This window comes from Gallus gallus, chromosome 18, assembly GCF_016699485.2.
Source record: "Gallus gallus isolate bGalGal1 chromosome 18, bGalGal1.mat.broiler.GRCg7b, whole genome shotgun sequence".
Taxonomy (NCBI): Eukaryota; Metazoa; Chordata; class Aves; order Galliformes; family Phasianidae; genus Gallus; species Gallus gallus.
The window spans coordinates 11,227,243-11,251,626 of record NC_052549.1 but is presented as its reverse complement, the minus strand read 5'-3'; the positions used below and the strand labels follow the sequence as shown (position 1 = coordinate 11,251,626).

The window sequence follows — 24,384 nt, the reverse complement described above, 5'->3', positions numbered from 1 at the left end:
GCTGCACCTTGCGCGGGTGGGCCTCGCTGCCAGCAGGGGGGACGTGACCCCGGAACCGCCAGCAGCCAGCTCCTGAGCCCCAGATTTCGGATTGCGTTCGTGTGCCGAGTTTCTGCCGCCCTCAGAAGCGCGGTTTGAGCAGCCACAGAGGAGGACATCACCGCGCTGCCCACGGGGCGACTGTGCAGTGCAGCCGCACACGGGGGCGGGGCAGGGCAGGGCAGGGCGGGCTGCTGCGATGTCCCGCGGGGACCCCCTGCCACTTCCCGCTGTCACCAGCGCTAGGCTGGGACGGCCGCGGTGGTTCCTGGGGACGGGGACTGGAGGTGGGATGCGCATCGGTTTTGGGGCGGGGGGCACCAGTGGGACCCCGTCGGTGTGTGTCACTGTTCCCAAAGCCCGAAGTGAGGGGACCACGTGGCCTAATGGATAAGGCGTCTGACTTCGGATCAGAAGATTGAGGGTTCGAGTCCCTTCGTGGTTGTTTTAAACCACGACTCGTTTAATTGCAGCGGAAGGTATCCCTATGGCACAGGCGGCCGTGGGAGGGGGGGCCGCAACGAGCGGATGGGCGCAGTTTTGGGCAGGCTGTGCCCCCCGGAGCTCCGCTCCCAGCTGCGGCCGTGGGTGCGGTGTGAGCCACAGCTGCGGCCGGTTCCGATGAAAGGCAGGAGCTGCGCTGCTGCAGTTTTCCCTGCGGGGCGGCAGGAAGCGCTGTGAGGAAGATGGGCAGAACGCGGCTTTCACCCCGTGTGAGGCTCGAGCCGACAGACCCCGCGTTGCGGAGGGCGCTCTTTTGTTCGTTCCGGCAGTGGGGCGGACAGACGCCGTGGGGTCGCGCTGCTCCGTGCCCTTTTCCGTCCCCTTCTCCTTTTGCTCTATTTCATTTTTCTAACCTGCGGGCTCAGTGTGGGGGGGCTCCGCTATTTACTGGCCCCGTTCTCGGGGCAGTCCCGTCGGTTCTCGCACCTCCGGTTGCGCAATTCGTAGCAGCTCCTGTGATTGTACCGGGAGTAGAGCTGCGCTGCTCGGGGGGAGGCGCGGAGTCGTTTTAACAACGTGCTGGCGGTGTGTGTGTGTGTGTTTGGGGGGGCAGCGCGTGGCCGGGCGCACACCGGGTGGGCTCTGCGCGACCCCCGCAGCCGCCCGGCCAGCAGAGAGTTAACCCGGGGCACCGGAAGATGCTACGGCACAGCCCCAGTGGCCTAATGGATAAGGCACTGGCCTCCTAAGCCAGGGATTGTGGGTTCGAGTCCCATCTGGGGTGGATCTTTTCCCCACCCGTGTACTGCCGAGGTGCAGCTGCAGTTTGTATTGTGGGGTCTTCTTTTCCATCGCGGTCGCTCGGGGGGTTCCTCCCCTGCACCACTGTGGTCTGAGGGTGTTTAAAGTTGTGTTCTGCCTCCTCCAAAATCTCGCTGTGTGCAATGACATTCAGTGCTCCTGAAGCAGCAGAAGTATTCTCGTTAACGTGCTACCTCCGTAAGCCCTGGGTTCCTGCAAGGGCCGGGGGAAAGAATTGGTGTTTTCTTTGCTCCCGTTTGTGGGCAGGATGTGCAGAGATGGGATGGAGGCAGCGTTCTAGCAGAACTGTGTTCAGAGCTGTGAACCTCAGGGCCAGAGCAGAGATTGCCCTCCTTTTATTTGTTCCTTGCCTAAAAGAGTACACCACCTCTGTTCACCCCAGGTGGGACTCGAACCCACAGTCCCTGACTTAGAAGGCCAGTGCCTTATCCATTAGGCCACTGGGGCCCTGCAAAATGATGAAAAATGCATAATTTCAGTACCTTTATGAGACTCCCCAGTGAAACAACCAGATCTCGTTCAGTCAGGAGGTCAGGGTGTATCGTGCTACTTTGTGCTGTCTAGATAGGGGCACCGTTAACATCTCTTGAAGCTTCTTAGTCTGAAGCTTTACAAAGTTACACTTCGAGGGCCAGAATACCCCTGCACTTAAGAGGATGGTTTCTGTCTGTAAGCGCTGAAAGAGAGCAATCTCCTCCTGCCAACCTCCTGACATGGCTGTAGGCTAATTCAGCATGCTTTTCTTAGTTGATAGGAAAAAAATCCAGGTAATGAAAATTTGAGAAAACTGCTTGAAATGGTGAATTGTTATTTGCATTTGAAGTCAGAAAGCTTTTGCTCTTCCTTTCTTTCCCACCTCATCTGTTGCACGTTCAGCAGCAGAGGGAGCTCTTACAAAGATACAGAGGACTGGACGAAGCACAAAGACTCAGCAGGTTCTAAACGTTTTTTATTTACAATTTTAGACACTTTATTCCATCCAGCTCAGTTTAGTATCATCTACAGTTGCCAACAACGTTTCCTTCTAAAGGTAGTACATGAAAGACTTCCATCTCTTCTGCTCTCAGTCGAAATCTGCCTTCCTGCTCTGTTTTATATTTGAGTGTATCTTTTTCTGTCTTAATCGTTCACGGTTCATTTTTTCTACCCTAAAACACAATAAAAAGATTCTTCAGTGTACAAAAAAAAAAAAAAAGAGCAACAAACCCTCTAAATAGATGCTCAACTAAGAGTTGACAAATGTCCACAGGCATCCCCTGTTCCTGGGATGTTACCTTGTTGTTTTTTGTTGTTTTTACAGAAAATGAGTCTCAAAGAATATCTGCTATCAAGTCACATTAAAACGTTTCTTGAGAAGACAGTTTTTGTCCCTGATGTGCTATTTTAACCCGAAGATCCTACTCTCGTGTTTATAGAGTTGCTTCTAGAATGACAGTAAATTGTTTTTCTTTTATTTTCCCTCCTTAGTGAAGAGTGCAAATAAAGGCAGTCTCAACAATGGTACCTGGCTATGAGTTGCTGTGCAGTCTCCTTAGACACCACCTTGGGCTTCTCAGTAGCTTCTGTGACCATGACTCTGATCTTTTCTAAACAAATTGCCAGGTTCCTCATTTGGTAGCGACTCTCTTCAGAGTTCACAATCAGCTCACCAGCTCGGTTTATCTTATTTCTGTGCTGAGGAGGTAAAAGCATGGTGTGATCACTGAAACTGTTAGAATTGTCAAATTTTTGCTGGAACTGTGAAGTGTTGGAGGGGAGAGGGTAGTTACCATTGATGCCATTTTTTCTCTTACAGCTTCTGGGATCCAGTCTGCTGATGCCAGGTGGAACCTGACTTCTGCCTTGGTATTCACTGGGAGGAAAAATACGACCTTTTCAATGCAATAGGCAGTGTTCCTGGGCTTTATGAGGCAGTTCAGTCTGCTCGCTGCTGGCTTTGAACATATGCTGATACCAGTGTGAATTTCCTGAAGGATCATGATTTATTTCTTGCTACTTTTTTTTGCATACTATTCTAAAAGACAATTTTATGGTATTTGCATTTCTACACATTACAAGATTTACTGCTATTACTAGCCAATACCTACCTGGTAGAACAGGAAATATTTTTTGTTTCCTTATTTGAGTTAGGCCAACAGTTTGCTGCATAGGAAAGCTTAAGAATCCAGTTGGCTTACTGTATGCTCAATGAAAACGGATTACAGAAGTGATATTTCCTGTGACGCAGTAAGAGTGCTTCTGGGAGAACAACTGCTACCACTGGTCTCAGGCATTGCAAAGACTAAGGAGTTGTGTTAAAACGTAAGTAATAATGAAAAATTCACATTAGGCAGTACAAAGGTGCTCTTTTAATTTCAAGCTCATAGAATCACTCAGGTTGGAAAAGACCTTAAAGATCATACAGTACAATAATATTTTACCATAGAGCACAGAGAAGCAGCTTTCAGGCTTGGATGCTGACTGGGATTTTTCCTTAAGTCAGTGAACCCTTTTCATACCTTTATTAACATTCTGCCCACCAGGGCCGCTGCTCCGGCTGTAGGATACAGTCAGTCGGTCTGGAAGAGAACAGTGCCACGGTGCCCTTAGCTTTGTGGTGAGGAACAGAGGTAAGTGATGTCCCAAAATGCTATGTGTGAGACTGAAAGAAGCCTACTGGTGGTGCTTTCAGCTCAAACTGAGCTCTGGTTTTTCTAGAGTCAGTCCATTTTAATTACATTTTCTAAGTATTTGCTGTTCATCACGAGAACAACAAAAATGGGTGATTTGTTCTTAAAGCACACAGAGCCCACAGCACAATGCTGGCTCCGTGCTACTGTACTATGTGCCTTCATGTGCAATAAACACTTGGGATCGGTTCTGCTGAGCCATGACACTCACCCATGGGAATGTTGAAGGCCGCCGGCTTGGCCTCCTCCTGGAAAACACGAGGGGAGGGGAGGCAGCGTTAGGCAACGAGAGAGGCGGCGGGGCAGCCTCGCGGGCACCTCAGGCCTGGCCCTGCCTGCTGCAGGGAGACCGCGCAGAGGCTCTGCTCCGCCCCAGGACCTCAGCCCAAACCCCCCCACTCACGACCCCATTCCCACTCGCCGGGTCGCTGGCGGTGCCGCCGTCCCGCGGCGGGTACAACTTGTCCAAGCTGTAGGCGCTGCGGAACTCGCTGCCGGTGGCGGCGCGCTGCGAGAAGCGGGCGGTGAGGAACCGCAGCCCCCAGGGCCCGCGCAGGGCGCGCGCCGCCATCTTGGCGCTTTCGCAGTGCGCCGCGCCGCGGCGTCCCCTGGAAACGGCGCCCCTGGAAATGGCGTCCTCCTGGAAACGGCGGCCGCGCGCTGCGTTCCGGGGCCACGTGGGGCCGGGTCGCCTGCCGGGGTTGTGGAAGGCCTCGGGGCGGTTGGGGCGCCTTTGGGTTGATGTGGCCGCTCCTCAGCGCGCGGGAGCATGTTAAACGAGCGAAAAATCCATGTTTGCGATCAATATGTATATCTACACATGTGCACGTGTACTAACCTTCACTGATGCATTTCCCAGATCTGCAGGAGAGATGCTGAGGGGGAAGGGGTGCAGGGCAGGGGCGCAGCCCTGCAGGGCCATCAGCTGATGGCTGCTGGAGCCGCGCGTCGTCGTGACCGCGGCGCCTCGCGCTGGGCGGGCAGGAGCGGCTGCTTCTGGCGTCGGGAAGGCGCTCGGGGAGAGCACGGAGCTGCCGTCAGCACCGGTGTTGTGTCAGGAGCTGTCAACGGTGTGTGTAAACCTGTGGGTGAAGTAAAAACGGTGCTTAAAACTGGCACGACGCTGTGTGGGGCTGGGCCCCAGCTGGGCAGTGGGAGTTCTGACCCCCGAGTGGGGGCTGTGGGGCGAAGGTCGGTGGCTCTGAGGAGAGCCGGCAGCGCTCAGGGCCTCGCAGTGCCGTGCTCCGTCACAACCACATCTCTGGCTTTGAACCACGGGCCTGCCGGTAAAGATGGGCTTCTGCTCTGCTTCCCCAGACAGAAAATGGAATGCTTGAAGGAGAAAGAGCAGAACCGTCAGAGATAGACCGCGCCATCTGGTGACCTTAATTTAAAGGAGGGGACAGGTAAATTGCTGTGATTTGTAGCCAGAGGGTGGGTGAGACCTCCAAAGCAAAAGGACTCATTTTACCAAGTGCCATCAAATGTGTCAGCGTTACTGCTGTGCTGGTGAGGTGCCAAGAAAGGTGTTGCTGTGTGGTGGGCAGAGGGTCTGGGGAGGGGGCATGAAGGTCGTGCAACCGCAGTGAGACCGGGCTGAAAGGAGCAGCCCTGCTTGTGCTTCATTCCCACACTGCTGTCTGTCTCAGGTGTCCAGAGTGCCTTTGAAAAGACAGAATGAGCTCTGCTTGAATGTCTGGACCTGACAGAAGTGTGCTTGTCTTAATGTTGCCTTCTACATTCAGTTCAAGTCGAATTCTTGACAAGCTGTGTCCTTATTAATCTCAGTGGTGTGATCTGAACAGGGGGATTACTTTTGATAAATGCTGAAATTAGTAGTTTCCTATTTTGTTGTACTTCCTCATTATAATTGGATATGCTATTGTTCTCTTCCTGTCTCGATTCTTGGGGTGTGCTATCAAATAGCTGCTGCTTTCTGTTGGAGCAGTCTCTGCAGAAGTGTGGTTATTTAATACTCCTCTTGCCTCTTCTAATTAAGATGTGGAGTTTTCTTTGGAATTTTCAAAGCATTTTGAAAAGTTTAAATAGGAGGTGGGATAAAAGGCCAAAACGTGCTTATTTTTTTCCTCCTTTGATTGCTGAAAGTCTAATTTACGAAAAAAGAAATAACCAAGTGACTCTGAATCACAGTCATCAGGTCATATATATACGGCCATTCATATTTTCGGATGCAGAAGAATGCCCTCAGCACTTAGCTGAACAAACTGCAGATCTATGGCAGCTGCTGCTTTCTTAAACAAAGCACTAATATCCTGTTACTTACATCAGTCATTTTTTGATATCTGGTTTTCAAAAACCCAAATGAAAACAACGTTTGAATTATAACTTAGAAATGATGCAGTTTTAGAAACTTCTGAGCTAACAGAAGAGTGTTTTCCATCATGTGGCAAATGCTCTTAGTCCAAGTGCACAACGTGTGCATTATATAAAGAATGCAGCAGTATAGTTCAGCGTATCCTCTCTGCTTTCTGCAAAGAAGCCTGAAGCAGTTATTTGACCCAAATCGTACATGATAATCAAAGACATAATTGTTGTGCTGGACCTAAAAGTAAAAAGAGCTTTAAAGAAAGTCTGAGCTCTGAGGGTACCAGTGTTTCTTTTTATCTGAGAAGAGAATAAAGCATTTGAAAATATATTTCATCTGATGTGTGCTTAACTGGGATGCTGATTCATGCACTATTGTTTAAAATGGAAAGTGAAGGCAGTCCTCTTCCCATGAGTATGCAACAACCAGGTGATTGCAGAGGAAATGCTGGCTGACTTAAAGTGACATTGCTTCAGAGATCCCCTGGTACAAATGTATGAGGGCACTGGAGCTGGTCATGCCAGCTCCTGTAATAGCACAGAAACTGGAGTACTCTGAGAAAATCAACTGGACACAGCTTTTGTTGCCATTGTTCATTTTGTTTATTTATTTTTAGTCAACTGCTTTCCATTATAAATAAATAAGGCATGAAGGTTCTCCATACTGTTATAGAGCTGGTAGCCACAGTCGTGCTGATGGCTCCTAATTTTCTTGAGCCAGGGGCCATAGGGCACCTGAAGATGCAGAGCTTGGAAGCAAGGGGTGTTTGGTGGTGAGGAGTAGAGGAGAAGGCTTCTGGAGCAGGTGGGTTTGGGCACTGCGCCCTGCCGACTGACCTCAGTGGTACTCAGCTTAACGAAAGATGAAGGACGGAGGGGATATTTTTTGCATTAATTCCATTGTGAGTGAAAGAAAGGTAGCTCTTCATAGTGTCAAGGCTCAAGACTTAGAGGATAGTTAAGTTTTAACAGTCTTCTCCCTCCAAAGCCAAATTCAGACTGACATAAATAAATGTTGCAAAAATCCCAACTATTTACCCAAATTTTTGGGATGTAAGCTGGTGAAAGCAGAATCCAAATTTGGCCTACAGTTTCTCCAGGCCAGCACAGAATAGGTAGCTTACACTGAACTGCTCATTTCTTGTGGCACAGTGCTCAGGGTGTTGCCTAAGCTGTAATGAAATACTGCTTCTCTGCCTAAAACATGTGTCTGTCCAAACAAGGTCAACTTCTAGTTTATGAAAAATGGAAAGTGGTGATTCCTGAGACTGCAGTGGCCATTGGGCTGTGTTTGCATGTCTGCGGAAGCAAAAGTGAAGAGATTTCAGTGCTGGAAAGTGAGCTGGAACATAAGAGGTGATGACCTTTGGAGATGGTATCTCAGCCAAGATAGATTATTTTCAACAGAAGACTGAAATCTGTCCTCTTGACTGGGAACTTAGAGCAAAAGCATAGGGCAATGTGTGATCAGCACTGTTGGGTCCAGTGGTCCCAATGCTGTACGAGTGTGGTGCTTTATCCTTCTACTTGCACATGAGTCACTGCTAGGTAGCTTTGCAAGCCCATGCAAGCTGTATTGAAGGAGCATGCTGCAATGGAGGCAATGATGTCCTGTTGGATAGCACAGTGCAGAGGGCTGCTACCCGGACAGTGAGGTGAAAGCATGTCTCTGAAACTGTAACAGCACTTCTTATCTAGCTTATGGGAAAGCCCTGGTCATCAAGTTTCTGCCAGGCACAGCAAGTCACCTGGGCTGAAATACTGGGAGAGATTTAAAGCGAGGAAATCCCATATGCCTACAAAGTCTGGAGGGTATGGAGTGAGTTACTAAGTGACATCGATGAAGACAGAACGATCAGTTCTATGTTTCTCTTCAAGTTTTTCCAGTTGCAATGAGCTTGCATTGTAAATAGCTGAAAAACCTGACTGACAAGAGAATGGCTTGAACAGCAAGAACGTACTGCCCTTTGGTGAAGGGGGAAGGTGGGAGTGGGTCTCTTGGGTACAAGAGTAGGTTCTTAGCCATAAAACCAACGTGAAGGCTTGGGCTGGTGTTCTCAAGCAGCCCCTGAAGTTCTGATGGCTTTTACTGCTTTGCTGTGAAGCCGCACTCCAGCTGCTGCAGTGCTGGAGGACATCCAGGCTTTTGCTCACAGGTAACTGGACTGTAAGACAAGCTGAAAAGGGTGGAGGAGGTGAACAGTTCTTTGTGGTGTGGTTTCTGTTGCTGTTGAGATGTCTGGCTCATGCAGAGATCCATCATACAGATTCTGAAATCCTCTAACTACAATGTACAATTTGTCCAACAAGTCACCAGAGCCCAAGCTTAAAAACGTGAACTGAGTCTATGTGACATTTCCTTGCAATTACACCATGGACACTCCCTTCCCATACGAGAACACAACATGAGGCCTCTCAAGCCTTCAAAGCAGTGGGGCTGGTGATGTTTCCTGGAGCTGAAGAGAAGACTTGGCTGTTGGGATAGCACGCGGGGATCGCAGAGGGGCAGGGCTCATTTGCTGCTCTTGTTTTTCACCTTTGTGGCATTGATGTCTGCTTTTGTTTTCTGGATGCGGGAGAAGATCTCCTTAAAAAGAGCCTTGTACTCGGGCTGACTCTGCTCCAGCCGCTTGTCCACGGCCTCCACGTGTTTGCTGATGGTCTTCTCCATGGATTTCCGCTCTTCCAACTCAAACCCTTCTCCCCGGAAGTCTCTAAAGGAGCTGTCACGAGAAATAGGGCGGGAGGTCTGCACCCCTGCGTGACGCACGCTGTCCTTGTGCTGCCGGCATTTACTCAGGAGCTCCTCATACTTCTCCAGCAGGGCATGATACTGCTCGTCCACCTCCCTCAGGATGGACATACCCCGTTTGCGCACATTGTTGGCATGCAGTGTGTAATTGCCCTCGTGCCGGCTCACAGCATCCTTGGTGACAATGGCGTTGAGAGCTGTGTCACTGCAGCTCTTCCGGACGGGGTGGTTTGGGGAAGGTGTCATTGAGGGCCCGTGACTTTTCCCTCCCTCTTCCTCTGAGAGGTCAATGTAATCTGCTTCTGGGGCATTATTCAGTGGCTCCAGGAGGGCCTCGGACAGGTTGTCTTCCCTGCTGAGCAGATACTTCTTGACTTGTTTCATCTGCTGCAGCTCCAGGAGCTCTGCCTCCAGCTCCTTGATGCGCAGCTTGCAGTGCTCCATCTCACACACGCGCTGCTCGAGGTCCGAGTACTCCTGAATCACGGAGCTGTACTCCCGCTCAACCCGCTCCTTCCGCTGCTTCTCCTGGTTCACCTGGGACCTCAAGGAGTCCACCATGGCTTGGAGGCGCTCGTTCTCCTGCTCCAGTGGCTTCTGGTTGAACTCTGTTGAGGAGTTGTGGACCTGGAATGCGTCTTCATACCTGGAAGAGTAGAAAGTGTGTGAGCAAATCAAAGAATCATAGAATCATTAAGGTTGGAAAAGATCCTTAAGGTCATCCAGCCCAACCCCAGCCCATCCCACCATGCCCACTGACCACATCCCTCAGTACCACATCTCCACAGTTCTGAACACCCCCATGGATGGTGACTCCACCATCTCCCTGGGCAGCCAGTTCCAAATCCTCCAGGAGTCACAAAGCGAGGAGGGGGCAGAAGGAGATGCTGATGTGATGAGTTGCCTCTTCTTCATTGCTCCCTTCCTGGGAAGCAATACAGTGCACTTCCCCCTTCTATTGGGAAATCATTTTTTCCTCCTCAGTGAAGTGCCTGTGGCATCCCATCTTGTTAGAACAGATTGGAAAAAGGAAAGCTCCATGGCTTCCCTGGGAGGCATGGCGGAAGGCGGGGGGTATTGAACAAATTTCCAAGTTCCTGAAGGGCAGAATGACCTTCAGAGCTGACTGCAGAGCAACAACACACTGTGGGCACGAGGCATAGAGGGACACTGGGGGGATGTGGGGGAAGAACCGCTGGGACACAAAGTGGATTTTGCCAGGGGTTATTATACCCTCATAACATCCCCTGTGCTGCTGTTTGTATCCTCTTGTAGTGAATGCTTTCAGTAAAAAACTTTATTGATTACTTATCTATTTAAAGAAGCCTCTATTATGGACAAAGCTGAGCAAGAAACATCCTTAGAGGGTCAGTGAATTAGCACGATGGCAGGGATTTAAGGAGGCTCAAGTGTGCAATAGTGCTGAAGGTGTTTGTACAGCATGTGGCATACCTTGATTTGTGCTGCTGGGGCTATGGGAGTTGCTGGAATTGTCCTGAGTTTTGCCAGAGAGGCTGACCCTCTGCCTCCCTGCAGACGGGCAGAGGACAGGGGCAGAAGGCTGTAGGGCTGCCAGAAGTACAGCTCTGCCCTCCCTGCTCCATACCTGGGGCTGGAGCACAGCTCCTTCAGGCAGGGGAAGGTGTGGATGGTTCGGCGCCGCTCCCTCTTCTCTCGTCGTATGCGGAGCTGCTCCAAGCTCCGCATCTCCTCCACCTGCTTCTGCAGCTCCTCCACCTGGTTCTGCAGCCCCTCGATCGTTTCTGTCAAGCTACGGAGAGAGCAGGGAGCACAGGAGAGGAGTTGGGCACAGCGGTCACAGATCTTTGAGAGGGTTTTTTTCGCCCCCCATAGCCAATCTATGGAGGTCCTAGTGCGTGCCTTGAGAGCGTGACAGTGCTTGCTGTCACGGCAGAGGCTGCTGTCTCTTTTGGTTGGGGCGGGTTGTAGAAAAGGGAGGACTAAAGCAGTGCCAAGGGATATACCAACAGGAGACCCTCTGTCCTCAAATCTGCTGGTTGAGTCAGCTCTGGGACATGAGCACTATTGTGGAATATCTCTGCACTACAAGGGCTCATGCACTTTACTCTTCCTCTTGTTTCTCTTGTAGAAATAAGCACTGGGCAGAGATTTTGTTTTATTCTGGCTGTGAGCACAGTTCCTAAAGCTGTTCCAAAACTCCCCCTCTGCTTTGAGACTCCCCATCTGCACAGCTGTTTGCAGAAGATGCTGTGGCACAAGGACATGGCTTAGTCTGTTTCGAGGGATGACCTTGGTCATGAGGCTATTGTATGTAAAGAAATTATCGACAAACTAGTCTAGCTAAATGCTGGATCCGTGCCCAGTGCGCTGCTGGGCTGCATGCTCAGGACCTCCCTTGTACCATCATATGCCTCTTATTGAAAGAAGCTCATCCTCCATGCAGGAAGGGCTCCGTGCCTCTCTCTGCCTGGTCCCAGCTGTCAAACCTGGCTGATAAGAGAATGGTTGGAGCAGCGAGAGGATGCTGAGCCCTGGGGCAGGGGGAAGGGGGGATTGGAGTCCTAGCCTCACCGCATGGGAAGGCCGTACCATTGTATCTTCTGTTGAGATGTCTTGCTTTCCAGCACGAGCTTCTGATTTGCCAGCTCCAGGTCCCGTGCCGTCAGGTCTAGCTGCTCATAGACTTTGGCATGCTGCTCGTTCATCTGCCGTAGCATCTCAAGCTGCTTGGTCAGGTACTGCAATTAAAAAAAGAGAAGAAAAACACTCCACATCCCAAATCCAGGTTGTTTCATGGGCACTGCCTCAGCCATCATCACACACACTCCCTGCCAGCCAGCTGAAACATCCCCCTAATCCTGTCTGCCCCACACCTGCTGAGTCAGTTCCTTCCCACTTGTTGTTTTCCCTGGGCTGTAGGAGGGAGGGGATGCTGTAGGGATGTGTTTTAATGTCATCTTTGGAGCAGATTCATCTTGATTAGAAAAGCTGTGATTAACTCAAGTTCCTACAGCCTTAGCTTCATTGTGTCATGTGGCCAGTTTATCCTCCACCTGACTGAAGCCTCTTCCAGTGGAGGTATTCATTCTTACATGATTGTGTGTCTAAAACATGACTGACCCCCCACCCCCGTCCTCTGTGAAGAGCACTAACCTCACTCTCTCTACTTGGCTTCTTTTTTATTCACAATACCCCAAGGAAATCGATATCCCTGAGAATGTGACCCTTCACTGGAGCTGAGTGTGCTTGGCCCAATGGTTACTGCATTGTCTGACAGATCAATCGCAGAGGCTGCATTTCTGTAGGAACTCAGGCTGCAGAAAATCTGAATCTGTGAAATGTGAGAGCTGTGACCACAGCTCCCTTCCTGCAGCCTCTGCAGCAGTCTGAAAGCTTTCACCCCACACAGCCTGGCACAAGGGCATTGGCTGGGATCAGACCCTAAATCCAGGGCTGTGAAGACACAAAGCACTTCTCCCCCCTCCTTGCAGTGCCACGTGCTGGGAGTTCCCTGCCTGTCTCTGCCCCGTGTCTTTGTAAATTGGCGGTTTCCAATCTTTTTTTAATTCACAGATCTCTGGAAGTCTTCCAATAGATGCAAACCCGCCCTGCACAGTGAGTTTAAGCCTCTCAGCTTGGCGCGGTGGGCAGTAATGCCCTGACCCCAAAGAGTGCATGAAACAGCATTGCAGATTGCAGCTTTTTGAGAAAGAGCTGTTTTGTGCCTTGGACAAAGGAGGCTGTGTTCAGGGGGTGCCAAGGGGCTGGCCGAGAACAAACGTGATTAAGAGCGCTTGAAACCAAGGAAAAGCAGCAGAGGAGTGCTGAGAAATGAGCACAGAGGTTGGTGGGTGGGCAGGAAGAGGCCACATGTGCCCCAGCTGCAACCAACACTGGTGCCAAAATCTAGTGCACATCTGTGCACGGGGTGAGAGGGTCAGTCAGCGGGGAATGGGAGCACCTCATTCAGACCTTAATCCACCCTGCTGCAGGCGCATATGGAAGGGACTTCAGCTTCCATCCCCCATGGCACATCCCTTCCTGCAATCTGTGCTGCTGGGACTGGCAGTGTCACTCCAAGGTGACAGCGGTGACCCGGCTGCTCCTGTCCCCAGTGTGTGTCCCCACCTCGATTTCCTGGACTTGCTCTTCATTGGTGGCATACATCTGCTGCAGGGACTCCTCCAGCTCCTTGTTGCGCTCCAGCAGTGTCTTCCCCAGCTCAGCAGCCAAGTGCAAGTCTGAAAAGCAGAACGGACAAAGTCGCTGTGGTTCCTGCTCCAAGCACAGCTTGCTTTACACAGGGCTGCTTTAGCAGCAGGTTTTGATGCAGATACACATTTATAGGACATTCAGAATCTGCCCTATTCCATCTTGCTAGGCTGCATGACCAAGGGGTGGCTGAGCTTGGGACATCGTACATCACCTTTCTGCATGGCACCATGCACGGTGCAGCCAGGATCAGACCCATGAGGCTTAGCTGAAGCTGAAGATCAGTCCCCCATCCCATCCCCATTTTCATCCCCATCTCCTGTGGGGCTGAGTGGGGCTCAGCACCCTCCAGGATGAGAGCAAGGGTTGGTGAAGCCCTGCAGAGCCTTGGGGATGCTCTGTAAATGATATTGTTATTTCTAATGAAGGGATTGCCCTGCTGTCCCTGTCAGCCTCCATCCATCACCACTAACAGAGTGACATGAGCAATAGAATCATGCATGGCCCCAGGGGTTGGCAGCCTTGCAGCCTTGCTGCACTCCTCTGGGTAGCTCCGAGGTGAGGACTGATGCTACGTATTCCCTCACTGCCACCTCTGAATGCTTTGAGGAGGCTGTTGAGATTTTTGGGTGTTAGGAGGAGTGTAGGAAAAACAGACATTGAGAGAATGAGCTGCTTAAATTACTGAGTTTGCTGTCTTGGGTGAAGAAACTCCATCCCAGGACTCTGTGATTCCTATGTAGGCCAAAGCTTGAGCTCCTCAGGTGATGCTGTTTGTGAGCCTGTGGTGGCACAGCTGACTCTGATCATAGCCCTTTGCTTTCAAAGCAATTGGTTGCCTTTATAAAGCCCAGCTTCAGGTGATTGTATGGGTGTTTGTTTCCCTTGGTGCTCTCTTGTGGGGGGGGGGCGGAGAGAGAGGAGAGAGAGCCTGGCTTGTTTGATGGCAGAATATAAGCCTGACCCCAAGCTTTCAAAGCAAGAAGGTAGGAAAACAGGCACTGGTATGTGTTACTGCTCCTGCCCTGGCATTTCCTCAGCCTATTTCTACCCTGGTCCCCAGCATGCAGCTATAACGTGTTTCATAGAGGCTCTGCTGGGGCTGAGAGCCGTTCTAGTTTCTTCCTGCAGTTAATTTGGATATGCAGTTGATTGGTAAGCAGTGATAATTTATTAATAGGATAATAGAAGGGGAATCAGGACCCCTTGGGTATATCCTGTGGTTGGGAAAATTGCTCATTTTAGAAGTCATGTTGTAAAATGAGGCTGATGCTGGCTGCTTGGACACAGCCTCTTACATGGGAGGAGTGCTAGGATGTGATCCTCCTGTTGGATAATGCTGTGGGAAGTGCTGTCGTGTTATTAGTTTGAGTGACAATTGCTTTGGCCCCAGTGGTGCTGGGGGGCATCTCCCTAGCAGTTGCTGTGTGTCTTCTGATCTCCCCTTTACTATGGGAAGGGTCTCTCAGCAGTGCCCTTATTTAGGGTGTTACTCTAAGAAATGTCTCTTTAATCTGTGAGCCCTCCTGGGTTGTAGGGATGTATCCTTCTAGGATAGACTTCTTTTTGTTGAGCACTGAATTTTTCTGGTTTCCAAAGTGCTCTCAGGGGAGTGAGTGTTTGCTGTGCCAGCTAGGGACTGGAGAAACAGCCAGACACCAGCAAAGACAGAGGAGAACTTGTGCCTTTAAGCTGCTTGGGATGGTGTTTAGTGGCACTGCCACCTTGCCAGAGCCAGCGTCCTTGCTGGAGAGGGGCACGCTGCAAATCGCATCTGTCCTACCTGATCTCTGCAGCAGGGAGAGCCTGGCATGGAGCAGAAGGCTTCAGGTAATGAGTTAAGTGTCCCCCCCATCCCCACGGATTACCCCAGTGCTCTCTCACCATATGGCATCCAATTTAATCAGCTAGAGTTGAGTTAAGTGGATTATGTAGTGTGAGATCCTACATTGTAATTTAAAGGACGCTGTCAGCAATTATTTAATGGGGGAAATGGGCAGTGTTTGGGGACAAGTGGAAAAGAAGAAAGAACAGGGCTGAGCTCCAAGGGGGAAATTGATTCCTTTCCATTGTGAACTTAAGGGCCTGAGAGATTCCAGGCTTGAAAGACATGGGGGAATTGGTCCTTTCAGGGTCACTAAACTGCCTCAGCCATCATCACGCACACTCCCTGCCAGCCAGCTGAAACATCCCCCTAATCCTGTCTGCCCCACACCTGCTGAGTCCGTTCCTTCCCACCTGTTGTTTTCCCTGGGCTGTAGGAGGGAGGAGATGCTGTAGGGATGTGTTTTAATGTCATCTTTAGAGCAGATTCATCTTGATTAGAAAAGCTGTGATTAACTCAAGCAGGCTTGGGTAGCACACGGTTCCTCTCCATAGAGACCACAGCAACCTAGGGCTGGGTGTGAATTTATCAGTGGGATCTTCCAGTGGAGTAAGGACCGTTCAGGGATTCTCTCTACAAAGTTCCCCCCAGGCTTTTGTATTCCTCTTTTCTTTTCCACCATCAGGTTGGGCAGCCAGTGCTGTACAGCCTGCGCTAATTCAGCAGTTAGTGTGATGCCTCCGTCCCTGCTCTGTGCAGATGGAGAAATGGAGCCATGGTGCATGGTGGTGCTGAAGGCAGCACCCATGAAATAGCCAACATTTAACTTATAAAGAGTGCCCTTAGGGACAGCAGGCTTGTGAAAGGGATTAGAGGAGATGGCGTTGATCAAATTCTCTCTGGGAGGTGGGGACCATGACCCTGAGAATGAATACAGCCAAGGAGACGCTCTGAGTCCCTAAACAAAGATCTGCCTCTAGAGAGAGAGGGCTGTGCTTCCCTGTGAGCTTCTATGGGAAAGCAAGGAGGGAGATAAAGAGGAGAGAGAGCAGAGGGTGGGAGGGGAGTTGGCGTTGGATCTGGGCAGTGCCTAGCACAGGGGAGCTGCTGCTGTTGCAGTGTTTTCCCTTCATCCTGGGAGGCAACTGTCTTGCAGCTGCAGAGGTGACCCAGAGGTAATTGTGCTGGGTCTGCATCACTGGGTAACATCCTCCCGCACCCCCCCAAAAAAAGCCCTGATTCGGCAGCAGGTTGTCACTCTCTTGAAGAGGCTGTGCAACAAGGCACAGGGTGTTCCTCTGCAGCAGCATCGTGCAGCAATCCCTGTGCAGGCAGATGTGTGCTGCTGTGGGGCTGGATGCCTCCTGGCTGGGGCAGCTTGCATTACGGCACAGAAATCTGCAGCTGTTCTTGTTCTGGTGCTGGCCTGCATCTCCTTGGGCATCCTGAAAGATGCTTTTCTCTATCCTTGGTTGCAGCTTTGTGTTGGGCAGGGCATGTTTCAGCAGCTCTCGGCACAACTGTGTCACTGTATTTGTAAATTCAGCTTTCTGGAGGAAGCCACCATCTAGAGCACCACTTTAGGCTTTCCCCCCATCCTCTCTCTCATGTGAAACCCAGCTCTTCCTAGAGTTCTCAGTGGTCAGGATGGGACAAACCTGGTCCATATCCTCAGGAAATGCTGAAGTCTGGGGATTTTCAGCAGGTACTGAAGGGCTGATGCAGATGGTTAAAGGGGTTTAAATGCCCCTCTGTCCCTGGGGAGAGCTGGTGGGGATCTGCAGTTGTGTGAGCCAGGCAGGCTTGCCAAGGGGTGTTAGAGGTCCTTGGGCTCACACTGTGCAGAGCTTTATGCAGGATGTGTCCTTTGGTTCAGTCTATTTAGAAGTTCCTTGTGGTAATTAGGCCTTTCCTAAATGGCCTGCAGTGAGGGCTGCTCCTCCTGCTGCTGCCAACAGCAAATTCACCTGCTGAGGACCGGGGAGGAGCAGCGAGCAGAATCCTGGTGCATGGACTCTGGAGGAAGTGCAGGGTGATTGTGAGCTGATGGATGGGGTAGGTTGAGAGTTAAGAACTGATGTTTAATGCTGTTGATGTTTAATTTGATTGCATTTGCTGTCTGCTCCATTACACACGGGTACTTAGAGTCAAGGGCAGGTGCAATTATTCCTTTCAAAATCTAAATAAATGATGCTGTGCTGGTTTACCCCAGGGTAGGGTGTGCTTACTGCTCATTTATTTTTCTCTGTAGTTGCAAGGGATTGTGCTGTCTGGATACATTACAATGAAGATCAGCTGTTGTATATCTCCTACTGCTGCTCCATGACAGGTGATGGAGGGAATCGGTGCTTAGCCCATACAAGCCTATGCAAGGGAATGCACTGGGGTGCAGATAAAGCAAGTGCCATTGCACATCTCACAAACAACCTACAGGCATATGTGGAAAAGCCACGTAAACATGCCCATTCCAAGCGTGGCTTCAGTTGGGCTGAGCTGGCACTGGGCACATGGGCAGTTCTGTTAGTCTAATGAGATTTGCTGGATTGCCTGCTTGCTTTTGTTTTTTTTTTTTGTTTTTGTTTTTTGCCTTGTGTAGTTTGTTCTGAACCTATGGGCTGCCTTTGGATTTGCAAGCAGCCCTGGCAGAGGGAAGCTCCTATGGCCACAAAGATGCAGTTTGCAGGGACTCAAGGCAAGCAAAGAGCAGCAAGAGCAGCTCTGTCTGTGCTGCCTCTGCAGCTCCAGTCCCTGGTGCAAAGATGCTACCACCAAGGACTGGGAAACCTCGGTGGGCAATGAGAGCAATGACCGCACCTGCTCCCTGGGAGTGAATCCCATCCCTGGGCAGGGCAGGGGCTCAGGGATGTAATGTCTGTGCTATGCTGTGGCAGCGAGGCTCTCCATGCGTGGGGGGTACGTTAATGCCTGAGCCCTAGGTTGTCTGTCCCTGCTTATAAGCTGTATGCATCTACACAAACTCATCTACAGCAGTCCCATCCCTGTGCCTGCAGCCATCGACTTGTGTTTTGCTACATCATTAGAGCATGATAACACAGCGTGTGCTAGGTTGGGCTGCATCTGTGTCTTTCCCTGCTGTTCCCTTATCTAAACAGCCTCCACACCTGTGTTTGCCTTGTAGGCTTAGATGGTTTCTAAGAGCTCGATGACTGGTGGAGGCTCTGGTTGTGCAGGTGGATCAGAAAGAGTCCTAAATAAATACATACAAGGGAGATGAGGAGAAGAAGTGAGGAAAGAGGAGAGAGAAAGGAAGCCAATACTTTCCTGTGGACACACTTTCTCCAGGCAGCAAAGTTCTAGCTAATTAATTATGTTGGGATGTGGGGAACTGTGAATAGAGAGAGGCTTTTACTTTTAAAGCTAAAGACACAAATGCATGGACTGCTGCCATGTGGGAATCTCCCAGATGGTTTTGGAGGCAGGAGGCTGTAACTGACCCAGCACCAGGGAGGATCAGCACCCCACCCACAGCTCTTGCTGGCTGACTCGGCTGCTGCTGCTGGAGGGAACACAGGTCCTGAGCAATTCTGGGGCAACCAAGTTCAGCACAACTGCTACAGCTGCCCACAGCAATGACAGATAGAACCATGGATGGATGCTGTCCTCAAGTTTCTTTAGCCCACACGGAAGCAGCAGCTGGGGCTGCTGTGGGCAGGAGGTCCTTCAGGACAGCCCTGAGGCTGCAAACACACAGCAGTTCCCCCAGTTCTGCTCCTTCCCACAGCTGGAACTATGTGCCCCAGGTTCAGCAGACATAGAAAGGAGTTTCTTTGTCAGACAGGAGGCAGGTCCTGGGAGTCACTGTGTGGGATTCTTACTCCCTGTCTGCTTGCCTCCTTCACATAGCAGGATAATTTACATTCTAGGAAAATGCATATGGATATTTTTCTACCCAGAATTGGAGGCTCTCACCCCTTCCTCTCCTTGAAGACTAACCAAAATGTCACCTTATTTTCCTGTGCTTTAGTCCTTCTGATCACCTCCAAGCAGCTCAGCAACTAGTCACCGAAAGCTTTCCACTTCCACAACCTACCTGTGGCAGCGCACAGCTAAACGAGTGCCTCAGCTATGCAGGCAGCACTGTCCTGCTCTGCTGCAGGGACGAAGGGCAGCTGCTGTGCTGCTGGAAGGCATGCAGGCTGCAGGGCTCACCTGCGGAGCTGGGCTGCCAGGAAGGCAGCATGAGGGACAGATTTTGGGGTGCTACCTGCTCCCCAATGTTTGGGCAAGCAAAATGTGATTGCAGCTGTATGGACCACCCTGTGTAGGCTGAGTGATGCAGAAAATTGATGGGTATAGTTGCAGCTGGTCATCAGTGTACTGCTGACCCTGGGTCTTCACATGGATGAGTGAGGAGTGTGGTGCAAGCTCAGCACCTTGTGTCATTTTTCTTCTTAGCAAAGCAGTCAGGTGCTTGGCAGGAGGAGGAGGGATTAAGATACTTAAATCTGGAGACCTTTAGAGGTGACAGCCATAAGGTCCTTAGCCTGCATTGCAGATGGTTTGGCCCAAAAGTTTCTGTGGCTGCCCAGTAGGAGAAGGCTGTTGGTCTTGCAGTGGTGACGGGATGGTTCTGGTTCCTTGTCCTCCTGGCTAACACACTGAGGCTGTATTCAGGCTCCTGAAAGTGCTGGGAGCCCTCCTGTTGGGCTGCACTCTGCTCTTTGGCTTAGACCTGAGTGCTGGCATAGAGGAGGGAGGCTGGGAAGATGCGGATGTGGGAAGGAGGAGATAAAGGCCAGAGAGCTGTCAGATAGCTGCTGGGTCTGTTCTGCTCTGTGTGGATCCAGATGTGCTTCTGCTGGCACGTGGCCTTCTGAACACAAATGCTTCTGATGAGCTGAAAAGACATCCTCGCTTGTCCCCAGCTCAGATTATCTAATTTTAGCTTCTATTCATTCTCTTGGGGTCTGGTTGCACATACACCCTGTACTCAGGGTGTGATGCAATTGTAGCCACATCACAGCTCCCAGTGGCTGGAGAAAGGTTTGCCGCAGCTGTATCCTGCTGCAGCACTTACAGGCGCTGCTCCCCCAGCCTGGGTAAGATGAGGTTGTGGCTGAATCAAAGCAGTCCTTGATATCTATTCCTGCTTAGAAAGCACAGCAGTAAGCAAAGTGATGCTAGTAAGCAATTAGAGCTCCATTTTTACAGCTTTCTTTAAATCATAAGAATGAGACAACCCAGAGGACACCACTACTATTTCCTTATTATCAAAGCTCTTGGCTAGGATGTGAGCCTATGTTTCTACCTGCTAAGGTTGTTGGTACATCACCTTGAACAGTGTGGGATTATTGTTAGGGAACAGGTCAAGGGTTCTGAAGGCACTAGTCCACTTGGATGTGGTGGGAGGCTGGGGTCTGGGTCCTGCTGCCTCCGAGGCATGTGATGGATGCAGTCAGTCCCTGTGGGTCCTTCGGGAGGGAAAGAATAACTGGGGTTTGTTCTCTTGGGAAAACTGAGTTAATTCAACAAGCCAAAGCTCTGTGGAGGATGGGAAGAAAAGTAACAGGTGCTCAGCACGGAACTGAAAGCATGGTTTCCTCCACGGTGCTAAAATGGTTAACTAACATAATCATCATGGAGCTCCTACTTAAGCTATCCGTTGCTTAGCAAACAGTTTTGGATGTAAATATAATAAATATTTGATGCTGTGAGATGACAATAAGGACAGCAACCAACTGATGCACAGAAGAACCTTCTCTCCCCTAGCTCATGTTGCTGCTCATTTCTCCCACCCTTGCTCCCAAGGACCAGTCTCTAAGCCTGTGCTTTTGTCACCTGCCTTCCTGGCTGCTGCCAGCCATGGTTTTAGCATGTCCCTTGCCATGCTGCTCCTCTCAGTAATGCCAGCACGTCTCTAAATCATGCTGCACTGGATGTCTTGCACTGTGCTTCCACTCCCAGTTTCTGAACTGACAGTGTCGGGGCTGTGCCATCCCCAAAGACCTCTGGATGCTGCTATGGCAGGCATGGACCAAGTCTGGCACTGTCCTTCATAATGCATTGTGCAAATTAATTATAGTTGTGATTACCCTGCAGGACCTTTCCAGCTGGCTGATTTCAGTTAAAGCCTTTTCCATCTCTCCTGACTCTGCAAGCCTGCACAGCCCCCATTCTTACAGAGACAGTGAGCCCCACAGTTGGGCCTTGTTTTGGGTCTGTTTTTCCCCAGTCCTGTGTGCGCTCAAATGTGGATGCTTATCCTCAGCATGAATCCATCATCCGGAGTTAGCTTTTCTGTATGTACATGGCTGGGACAGAGCAGGGAACTGGCCAGCAGCAGGAAGGTGTTCTCATTGTTGGGAGCCAGTGCTGACTCACAGTCCTGACACCAGGGACAGCGTTGGGCTAAAAATCTGAGTCCTTTGTTGCTCAACACTCCCACTACTCATTGGTAGTGCTGCTGCTCCTCAGTCTGCCTCCTGCCCCTGGAGCAGTGCCCAGGCCCCTGCTGAGCCATGGGAAGACGTCACCTAGAAATGTGAATTTCTAAGGAGTCAAAGGCTGCACTGTTTGCCCAGCTGATAGCTCCATCTTCATCCTCTGCCCTGGTTTTATCTGAGTGTTGTGTTTAAAAGAAGAGGGCCTAGTATCCAGCTACTAATGCTTCCTGTTAATTGAGAAATTGAGGTCAAAAACCAGCTGCAAAATCCCTCTGGGCTGGCTATCATTCCCTGTTGGGCCTCTGCCCTGCAGCTGAAGCTGTGCAAACTTCAAATCATGACACGGTGTACTGGAGTGATGGTGGGCAGAGGCACTGCAGCTGGGCTGCAATGTCCCTGCTGGCAGTCAGCTGCCTGGAGCAGATGTAGAACCATAATGCATGTAGAGCAAAACACGTCAGAGGGGTGACTGCATTTGGGTACTGAAAACTGTTCTCTGTACATTGACAAACCAGTGCAGTTCATTCTTGGGCAGCTTCTCTGAAACTTGACTTCTTTCAGCTACTTGCTGACTGCACATTGACTCAAAATATGCAGGTAAGCATTCAGAAAAAAGAAGCCCCAAATATACACAGTTACTAACCGTACAGCTTAGGATAAACGTTACAAAGAACTAGTGCAAATGCAGGCAGTTACTTCAGAACAAATTACACAAGTGAATGCTTATCTTTCTCTGGCAAACCTATTTTTGCTGTTTGAACCTTGGCATTCCTTTCTCTCCTTCAAAATTTTTCCTACTTTTATGGATGATTGGAGAAATCTCTAGAAGTAATAAAGTGACTTAGAAGCATTCTTTGGGATTAAGCTCGGACAGCAAGAGCTTTGGGCAACACTTTCAGCACCTACATCTTAGCAGTACCTTATTTGTGATGGATCTGTTTCTAACTAGTGTGCCCAATGACTTCCTGCAGCCAGCTGGAGATGAAGGCAATGTCAGAACTATCCATGTTGGATTTTGCCCCCAGCATGTTTTCTGGGGAACCAGCTTGCTGTACCACCAAAGGATACCCGCCTGGTGCTGAGGGCAGATCTGGGCTCCCTGCATCTCAAACTTTCCCTGCTCAGGACGGCTGTTTGGAGCAGCAGAACTGACGTTTCCATGGAGGTGCGGCTGCAAGATGAAGTGCTGGGTTTGTCGAGCAAACAGAAGCCTTGAGATAAGGTATCCCACCCCTCACTCGGGATTTTTGCCCTCCCCGTTTGTTTCGTTTTTTTCCTCTCCCCTGGGCTTCCATCCCTGGCAGCTGGCCGTATCCCCAGCCTTACCCTGCTCCAGGTCCTGCTGGTCGTACCAGGGCTCCTCTTCCTCGCTCTGAAACTCCTCCATCCTGTCGGCGCTCAGCATTTAGCAGCAGCGGCCGGGGGAGGCGAGCAGCATGCGCCGAGGGGGCCCCACCGCCGCCGGCAGCGGGGATGGAGGCAGGGATGCGGCCTCGGTGCCCCGGGCGGGCCGGGAAGCGGGTGGTACGACGTGGCAACCGGCTCCTGCCCGCTGCGGGGCTCTGCCTTCTCCGAGGGAGGCTTCTGCTGCCGCCGGGGCCGGGGGAGGCTCCAGGAGATGGGGATTAAATGGGGACGTAGCCGGAGGGGCGGGGGGGCTCGGCTTGTACGGGGCGGGGGGATGCACAAAGGAAGGAAGAGGGCCCGGCGCAGCCAGGCAGATCCTCTCTCCGCAGCTCGGTGGAGACCTCTAGCATGGAAATGCTGCAAGGAAAGCCGGCGAAAGGGAAGGGGGGGCGAGGCCGGTCTCCTCCTCCTCCTTCTCCTCTTCCACGCCCAGTCGCCCTCAGCCTCCACTCCCGGAGTGCGGGCATCTCTGGCTCCCGGTCCGGCCTCACCACGGGCAGCTCGGCGGCCTCGGGTGTCAGCCTCCTCTCCGGTGGGGATGTGGCATTCTCATCTGGTGCGAGTGTGAAAGAGGGAACCCGTATGAGCAGACCCGTAGCATCACCTTAGCCTGGTGTCTTCTCCTGTACTATGTTCTCCATTTGGCAACCTGATAAGAAGTCAGTGCTTGTCCTCCAGGCTTTTCTCCTTTTTCTGGAATAGAGACTTCTGTTTATGTGATTTGTTTGTCCTTGTTAGCCATGGAGTCCATCAGAGGCTCTAAGGTACGAACTGACTTTTGTGACAGCAGGTTTAGATGAATTTGTGCCTTCTGGGCGATGGAGCTCCCCAGGTATGTACCCAACTGCACTACCTGCAGTGGTGCCTGCAGAAAAGGCACGTGAGATGTTTGTGCAAGGGCCCAGAAAAGGTGCAGTCTGCACCAGAGCGCTGCCCCAACCCCGCTGTGATGGCAGCTCAGGGTCCATGTGTGGTTAAAGCAATGCCTGGTACTTGGCCCTCATGTACAGCAGTGGAGGAGGAAAATAACACAAGGAATAGGAGAAAAATGTTAGGTGGTTCCATTTGTCACTCAGCGTAATCGACCCTGCGTGACTTCTGTACCAGCTACACGCCAACAGGCGAGAGCTCCCACCGCCTGCTTCAGGCGGGCCAGCACTGTGCTTTCCTACACCGCCACCCGGTCCTGCCCTCCTCCGGACAGATGAGGTCTGCGGAGCTGCAGCTCAGCACCCCACAGAACGCTGCTGGGGGTCTGCTTAGGGCAGAAAACAGCAAGGACGGCTCTAAAGGCAGCGGCGTGCAGTGCCGGGCAAACCCTGTGCCCTCGGCTCATGGGTTACAAAGCGTCCTCTGTCAGGTAGGGGGCGTTTCAGGGGGAAGAAGAGAACGAGGGTGGGCAGAGGGCGTGAGGAGGAGAGGGGATTGAAGGGGGTGGAGAGGGGGAAAAGGGCCCAGGGGAGAAGGCAGAGGGAGCCGGGGACGGAGGGGGGTTTGGAGGAA

At 51.2% G+C, this 24,384-nt stretch overlaps 2 protein-coding genes, 1 long non-coding RNA gene and 3 other non-coding genes across 8 annotated transcripts; 3 read left to right on the top strand and 3 right to left on the bottom strand.

The window, feature by feature from the left end:
- The first annotated feature begins 411 nt into the window (after nt 1-411).
- Nucleotides 412-484, top strand: TRNAR-UCG. Its single transcript has one exon. It is a non-coding gene; the product is annotated as a tRNA-Arg (tRNA).
- A 710-nt stretch (nt 485-1,194) lies between these two features.
- Nucleotides 1,195-1,267, top strand: TRNAR-CCU. Its single transcript has one exon. It is a non-coding gene; the product is annotated as a tRNA-Arg (tRNA).
- A 412-nt stretch (nt 1,268-1,679) lies between these two features.
- Nucleotides 1,680-1,752, bottom strand: TRNAR-UCU. The gene has a single exon. It is a non-coding gene; the product is annotated as a tRNA-Arg (tRNA).
- Nucleotides 1,753-2,233: 481 nt separating this feature from the next.
- On the bottom strand, nt 2,234-4,956 carry MRPL58 (mitochondrial ribosomal protein L58). Of its 3 annotated transcripts, none has more exons than XM_046902269.1 (6): nt 4,813-4,956; nt 4,186-4,222; nt 3,804-3,863; nt 3,075-3,157; nt 2,810-2,979; nt 2,234-2,453 (listed from the first exon to the last, which is right to left on the bottom strand). In XM_046902269.1, exons 1-6 carry the CDS (start codon nt 4,894-4,896, stop codon nt 2,369-2,371), a joined length of 519 nt encoding a protein of 172 aa, XP_046758225.1. In that variant the 5' UTR covers nt 4,897-4,956; the 3' UTR covers nt 2,234-2,368. The 3 variants fall into 3 exon arrangements, with proteins under 3 accessions (XP_046758225.1, XP_015150942.1, XP_015150943.1); XM_015295456.4 differs by lacking the exon at nt 4,813-4,956 and adding an exon at nt 4,378-4,567; XM_015295457.4 differs by lacking the exon at nt 4,813-4,956 and adding an exon at nt 4,396-4,567.
- On the top strand, nt 4,912-5,856 carry LOC121107143. Its single transcript, XR_005840753.2, has 2 exons — nt 4,912-5,044; nt 5,292-5,856. It is a non-coding gene; the product is annotated as an uncharacterized LOC121107143 (long non-coding RNA).
- Nucleotides 5,857-6,878: 1,022 nt separating this feature from the next.
- On the bottom strand, nt 6,879-23,226 carry CDR2L (cerebellar degeneration related protein 2 like). Its single transcript, XM_426243.8, has 5 exons — nt 22,801-23,226; nt 13,162-13,274; nt 11,623-11,771; nt 10,658-10,822; nt 6,879-9,697 (listed from the first exon to the last, which is right to left on the bottom strand). The coding sequence occupies exons 1-5, from the start codon at nt 22,877-22,879 to the stop codon at nt 8,812-8,814; spliced, it is 1,392 nt and encodes a 463-aa protein (XP_426243.3). The 5' UTR covers nt 22,880-23,226; the 3' UTR covers nt 6,879-8,811.
- Nucleotides 23,227-24,384: the final 1,158 nt, after the last annotated feature.